Here is a 7,547-nt window from a genome sequence, read left to right on the forward strand (position 1 = left end):
CCTGCTTTGTCTGTGTGTGTGTGTGTGTGTGTGTGTGTGTGTGTGTGTGTGTGTGTGTGTGTGTGTGTGTGTGTGTGTGTGTGTGTGTGTGTGTGTGTGTGTGTGTGTGTGTGTGTGTGTGTGTGTGTGTGTGTGTGTGTGTGTGTGTGTGTGTGCATTTATTGGTTCATTTATTGGTGTTCTTGAGTGTTTATGTGTAGCGTGTGCGTGCATGTGTTCTTTGTCATGGACTCCAACACAAATATAGTGGACTGAAGCTGACCAGACACTAGGGTCTATACTGAGAAAGTACATTGTTTCCCAACGAGAGTATCAATGTAAGATAAATGAACTGTCACTCCCCCCATGGATCGCAGTCAACTGGAGTAGGTTATGTTAACAGAACAAGGGAAAGTCCTCTTGACTTACTTAAGCAACGTAAGCAAAGTACTGATATACATACACAGTACATACACCCTGATCACTGCAGGTGGGTGAGTGCAACGGTTGAACTCCTTTGCCTCAAAACTCAAATCACCAAAGTGAGTGACCAACTCTCATTTCTCGTTTTGTGCATCATCAACACCACGGAGCGAAGATAATAGCGTTGAGACTTTTCACAGAATGAGTTCCTTCAGTCTTTCTTGGTTGTGTCATCCCAGGAACCTATACTAGCCCCAGTGTGAGGGCTTAAAACCCAGCACAAAGCTAAGCTTCATTCCACGGAGCAGTTTTGCATGAATGCCCACAGAAACGCAATGAGCAACATGTCATTCAAAGCCTAGTGGTGGCCCTCAGATAGAGTCACCCGCCCACATCCCTTCCTCTTTGAATGAGAGCCGGCCCGCGCTGGGTCAGATTACCGTGGGTCACTGTGTGACTTTTACCATATGAATGCAGCCAGCGTTTAGGGGGGGGGGGTTAGATTGTTCCTGGTCTGCAGACGGTAGATTGTGTGCGACCCAGGGCTGCCTGTCAGTCAAGCCAGACGGGCTTCATTAAACTGACTCCATATTAGGGCTAATGAGTTGTAGGTCAGTGCCTGTGGGTGGCCTCTCTATTCAGGAGTAACAGACCCCAGTAAATGACCGGCTTGCTGATTCAGTTCATTTACACTGACAGGGGAAGGAATGTTTCATCTGTTTTTTTGACGCGGATCCATCAGCGAGAGGAGCCAGGTATCCCGCAAGGTGAAGTTTAGTCAGCGTGCATAGTGTGTGTGACCATGCATGACCTAGTCAAGCTAAATTATATCACATGAAAACGCACATCGAAGGTACTGCATATGATATTATTACGAAAACCTTTCTCAGGGTCTTGTGCCTTTCCACTTCACTGGGGGTGTATCTCTCTGACTCTCTGTGAGTGAGAATCCCAGGAGCTTTCTTTCTTTTAGTCCCCCGATGACTTAAGTCTGTCCACAAAACATGTAGACGGCTACGTACAAGACTGTTCAGGCTGTGTGGCTCACATGTTTCCCCCTGCATGGTGAGGGAGAGAGAGAGCAAGAGAGAGAGAGAGAGAGTGAGGCTAGTCCAGCGGTTGCCTCCTGTGTTCCATGGGGATGTTGTACCTTTGGTGACAGTGGTTTGACACTCACTCACTCCCTGCTCCTCACGCCACTTTCCAAGGTGTGTGAACAACATGAGAGGATGGACAAAAATCTCAAATTACAGACAAGGGTGGCGTTTATCCCTGTAATCCAAAGGTACAACGGTGCTCCAGATCCACATCTGCTGAAGTTTTCCTATAAAAGGCAAGATATTGGACACTTACCTGCTCCACCGTCGCCGCTTCTGGCCGGCCCTCTGGTGGCAATTGTGTGTATTGAGCCCTACTATTGTACCCATTCTGCAATCTGTTAAATAAAGTTTTTCATTCATTCATTCATAGTCTGTATTTCACAACAGTGTGTAGTACGTGTGTCTCTCTGGATGATCTTCAAAGTATTTCCAGATTACACTGTGTATGATCCGGTGCTCTAGAGCCCTAAAACTAAATTCTTTAAGGTAATAAATCACAGGCTGTATAACTGTCTTTTAGTATAACAGGGTAACTTTGGGATGTAGAGGAACATTACATCTACATAAACCTGCCACAGCCCATGTATCCAAGAATGCAGAGGTTTACAGCAGGGATATTGCAGCGTGGGTAGAGTATGCCGAGAATGTTTCCACTCTTTAACAGTCACCTAAATTCTGCTGGTTTACTTCTTGTGGGTCACGCGTGTAGCTGGAACTAAACACACTTGTTCTATTTCACTCTCTCTCTGGCCACCGGTGTCACTAAAATGTGTTTACAATGGGTTTTTACAAGCTGGTTTAGAGGCTCCCCGTCTACTTGTCTCTCAACAGGACAGGAGAGGCAAAGCAGAGGCAAGCCCTGAGCGGGACCAGAGGGGGAACACGGCCAGGCCTGATGGCAGGATCCCGGAATACAGGCTGTGCTGAACGTGTGCTCTAGGAGCCAGCCGAAGGGCCACCGTTCACCTGGAAACACTGTCTAGGTAAAATAGTAACTTAGATACTGAGCAGAGGAAGAAACCTCAGACCTTAGTTTTATATTCAGACAAAGAAACGTACTGCAAGTAAAGTGGTATTTATTTAAATATGTGTTAAATAGCTCTATATTCCAACAGCCATCACTGATATAGAGTGTTGGTCAGTAACATTCCCTCCGCTCTGCAGAAAGAAAAAAAGATATAATAAAAATGGTCCCACTTTATCCAATCAGGAGAGATTTTTTTACATGTTGACCACTTATTTTAACAAACAAAAGATACAGCTTATAGTTATAGCACCTTTAAGGTTGAGATGAATACTGCATTCCATTGTTAAAGAGAGAGGTTGTGTACTTTTTCATCTTTACACTTTTTGCCAGTTCTTACATTTTTAAGATCTTAAATAAACAAATTATTTATTTAAAATAAATAAACAATAAATAAAAAATATATATATAATATAAAAAATAAAAATATGAATTCCGGCCAGGTTCCACACGTACATTCCGAAAACCATGGGGTGCCTATAGACTGTTTCAGTTGAAATGTGTTGCTAGGGGAACAGCTTAGCTTAGCAAACATCAGCGCTGCACCAGGAAACAATATTGAGTCCATTTAGAACGTTTGTTTTGTTAAGTTGAAACCATCTACAGTATAAAACTATATAGTACAATAGCGGTTCAAATACATTCAAAAAGGGACTTGCACTGTGTTAAAGGAACATGCCAACATTATGGGAAATGTGCTTACTGTCTTCTCCAGAGTCAGACAAGAAAATGGATACCAATTTCCTCTCTGTGCATTCAGTAGAAAGCTATCCGGCTGCAAGCTAGTCTAGCACAAATGAATGGAAGCGGAGACGACCAGCTAGCCTAACTGTTGGCCAAAAATACCTAAGCTAGGCTAGTGGTCCGTATCCGCTTCCATTCATTTGTGCTAAGATAGGCTAGCTTGCAGCTGAACACAAGAGAGGCTGAACACAAGAGAGGAAATTGGTATCCGTCTTGTCTTCTGACTCTGGAGAAGACGGTAAGTGCATGTATCATAATGTTGCCATGTTCCTTTAAATACAACCATGCGAGTTGTCAAATCCTAGGCCACACATACAACTGCTGTGTTGCACTGTGCTTTGGTGTGGGATGTGCTGGGATGATACATCAACATTGCTATATCTACTGAGCCATAACTGTCACACCAATGTCACTCAATATAACACTATGGATAAAAGCTACACAGTACTTCATGGATAAAATTTACCAAGTATCATTATTTTCCAAACGTCGGCCTGTTGTGACCCTTTTGAAAGGAAGGCTGTTTTTCCTTTTTCACTGCTTTACTGTTTATAATTATAGCACAATTACTTTCAGAGAAGTTTAAACAGCTTTTTTCTCTCCAAAAGGCTGTTCTTTACTGCGATTATGGGTACGTTAGTGATGTGGATAGGTACAATTGTCAGCACCAGGAAAATAATAATAACAGTTACCAACTAATATGTACTGTCTGAAAGGGTTTCTTCAAAGTAGTGTAGGCCTACATACATACCATAAACAGGAGAAAGTAATTGATGGTAACTAATTGCCACATCAAATGACACAAGGCACATCAAGCATGCATTGTTACAGTTGGGTAGGTGTGTTGGACCCAGGTGCAGTGCAGAACGGATAGACGAGAGGCAGGTGTTGATTCTCAAACAAAGAGCAACTTATTTATTGTTGAACATGTAAGGCACAATACACGCCGACAACAGTGCACAAACAAAAGGGGAGAATATGTTGTCTCCAAAAGAGGAAAAGCAAAGGGGAGAAAGCAAGTCTCCAAAAACACGACACAGGGAACAGTGATATAATACATTTAGCATAACAGAATGACAATGCAATAAAAGTGATGACATGATACAATGAACAGTAGCGAACATACTTATCCTCCTATGGCAAGGAGCGATAAGACTTACATACTGACATAGGTGTACTTATGGGTAGTCTGGCGATCGACTGACAATGTTACGGTAACACGGAAGAGCATATAAAGCCATCCTAACTAGACACACCAGGTGCCAATGAATGCAATCAGGGCAGATAGACAGGTGTTTACCACCAGGTAACGCTAGGGCTTGGCTCCCTGAGGAGAGCAAAGCCCCAAACGTTACACATTATGGGAATTATCAGCATGGCTGGAACCTTTTAGATGACCAATAAGATTGCTTGGGCAGAACTTCCAATTGTATAGGGTACTAGTATTACTGTTTCTGAATCAGCAGCTGTCTAGTTTACTTACAAGCACACCAGTAATAACTGTGTACATTTTTGTGTCTGTATTAACACATTCCCTGCCATATATCTGGGTATCCATCAATGTAGGCTCACTGCCACCACTCTAAGCCTATGGAGATGTTTACCTTCTTTGCAGGGCTATAACTTTTTAAATTGTATTGCTAAATTGACATTACTATGGCCCATTCAACATCGATTATCTATCGTTCAGGATGTAGGAACGTTATACTTTTTCATTCATAGATTCTTCCAAAAATACCTTCTAGAATATAAGTATGTTTTTATCGTTTTATGCAGTAATTCATAGAACGTGAGTTATAGGCATAAACGCATATATAGATTATCAACTGCCGTTTATTCCCGATACACGCTATATAAAAAATGTCAACTGTACATGTTCGTATACGTTATGATTCATCATGCGCGGATGAAAGGGGGGCGGGGGTCGTTTATAATTCCGTGATCGTCAGTAAATGCTTTATGTAGTATGGGTGATATATTGATCAGATCGGTTTGCAGTGAAAAGAATAAACAATCAAGCTGAAAGTAACGTTACTGTCCTCTTACCGTTCGCCGGTGAGACTGGAGGAAAAAGATCCCACTTATCTACTAGATCCATTTCCGGTTTGTATGGCGCAATAAACGCCCAAATCATATAGATTATTGAGTTATGGCAGCGATCCATATGCACGCCAGTGTTTGTCTGTAGTCCTGCAACGATATGTGACTGCCGGACGGATTTCCCAGATGCACCGATGGCCACTTCCGGTTGTAACTCGCCTGATCATCCACCAGGCGGCGGTATTGAGGCGTTGCACTATTGTGCAGGGTCCCACTGTATCACCAGAGGCTGGGTGGCGGAATTATGAATGCCATGGGGAAAAAATGAAATATGATCTCAATATCGCTGTACAGCGTGGTTTGGCAGAATTCGCATGGCCGGCAAACACGCTGTACAACGGGATTGGCGGTGGATGTGTTAACCAGTGGATGTGTTAACTAAGTACTTTTACCAGTACTGTACTTAAGTTCAGTATAATTTCCATGTACTTGTACTTTACGTGAGTATTTTCATTCTAGGGAAGTTTGTACTTTCACTCCATGACATGTCAAAGAAAATATTGTACTTTTTACTCCACTATATTTATCTGAACCCATCAGATACTAGTTACTTTGAAGACAAATATTTAGCATAGAAGACATGGCAAGAATTGTGTACTTTCAAATTTGAAGCCTGCCAACTTTGAGTTGTTGAACGTAATCAGAGCAGCATAACTGGACCACATACCATGCACTTTAACATAACATTTAGAGGTCAATGGTTTGAGGATGGAATGCTCCCAAGCACTGGAATACACAAACATTATGTATAACGCATACTTTTTAAAGTACATTCAATATCAAATACTTCTCTACTAGTAGGATTTTGAATGGAGGACTTTTACTTTTACCAGAGTACTATTTTATCTGGGTATTTCTACTTTTACTTAAGTAAAGGAACTGTGTACTTCTTCCACCACTGGTAATAACTCCAGTCTTTATGTCTCGTTGCCAGGTCGTGTGCCCATGAGGTCGCCTATGCTGGTCCTGCTCCTCTTCATCGGTACCCAGGCTGCGGCCACCGTGGGGGGGGGCTCCTGCCCCTCCACCTCCGGACAGCAGCAGCAGGCCCTTGGCAGGAACCCCGACTCCGTCCCCACCGTGGACCCCAAGCTCTTCACCAAACGCCGCTACCGTTCACCCCGGGTGCACTTCAGCGCCCAGCCCCCCGACACAGAGCCCACAGGGGGGCGGCACGGGGGCGGCGGCAGCGGCCGGGCCCGGCGATGGGCAGGGGGACAGCCGCAGCACCGAGGGGTGTACTCGGTGTGCGACAGCATTAGCGTCTGGGTGGGGAACAAGACCAAGGCCACGGACATCTCTGGCAACGAGGTCACGGTGCTCCCCGACGTCAAAATCAACAACGTCAACAAGAAGCAGTACTTCTTCGAGACAACGTGTCACAGCGCCCGCTCTGGCAGGTCCGGCTGCCTGGGCATCGACGACAGACACTGGAACTCCTATTGCACCAACTCGCACACTTTCGTGCGGGCGCTGACTTCCTTTAGGAACCTGGTAGCGTGGAGGCTCATACGCATCAATGTGGCCTGCGTGTGCGTCCTCAGCCGCAAATCATGGCGGCAGTGACTGTGAGGTGAAGACTCTACTTTATGTTCACATAAACAACAAAATGATGACAATCTCTAGTAGGGATTCTCTATACTGTACCACTAAAGCCTTCTCTACGTCCTCTGCACAGAGTAAATTATTGGTATACGTCAAAGTATCAGGACTGCATTTATATACACCTTTTGTTTATCTGTTGTGTTGTTATTGATATTGTTATTTATTAAACACTGAAGTACATATGCTGCATGTAGTCTGGACTTTATTCTCTGAACAGGAAGCCTGTCATTCATCACAACGAGGGACAAATCGCAATGGGACACGGGAGGAAATGTCGAAAATGAAAAATTAAACACAATCATTACTCATTCCCTTTTTTTTTTACAAAGCAATTCCATATGAATCTAATAAAATCATATACTGGGAATAGCAGTACCACGTTTTTCCGCAGCTCAATGTTGAATCATCCTTCCTTTTGTCCTCCTTGTGACTTCAGGCCGCATTTCCAAGGTTCCATTTAAACAGAACAGTGCCACATAGATTAAGTTGAAGGGCCTCTTCACCGATTTTCAACCGTAATCCTATTCTTCTGTTGTGAGGACATAATGATTGGACAGAAATAATTGGACATC

At 43.7% G+C, this 7,547-nt stretch overlaps 1 protein-coding gene across 2 annotated transcripts in view; it reads left to right on the forward strand.

Moving 5' to 3' along the window:
* The window catches only part of ngfb (nerve growth factor b (beta polypeptide)), a 31,069-nt gene extending 23,931 nt beyond the window's left edge, over nt 1-7,138 (forward strand). For both annotated transcript variants that reach the window (XM_084316605.1, XM_084316606.1), the window contains 2 exons: nt 2,334-2,485; nt 6,305-7,138. In XM_084316605.1, the coding sequence (XP_084172731.1) occupies nt 6,316-6,936 (621 nt within the window). In that variant the 5' untranslated portion in view covers nt 2,334-2,485; nt 6,305-6,315 and the 3' untranslated portion in view covers nt 6,937-7,138. The remainder of the gene's footprint in view (nt 1-2,333; nt 2,486-6,304) is intronic.
* The last annotated feature ends 409 nt before the right edge of the window (nt 7,139-7,547 follow it).

The sequence above is a fragment of the Notolepis coatsorum genome, assembly GCF_963971535.1.
Source record: "Notolepis coatsorum genome assembly, chromosome: 6".
NCBI lineage: Eukaryota > Metazoa > Chordata > Actinopteri > Aulopiformes > Paralepididae > Notolepis > Notolepis coatsorum.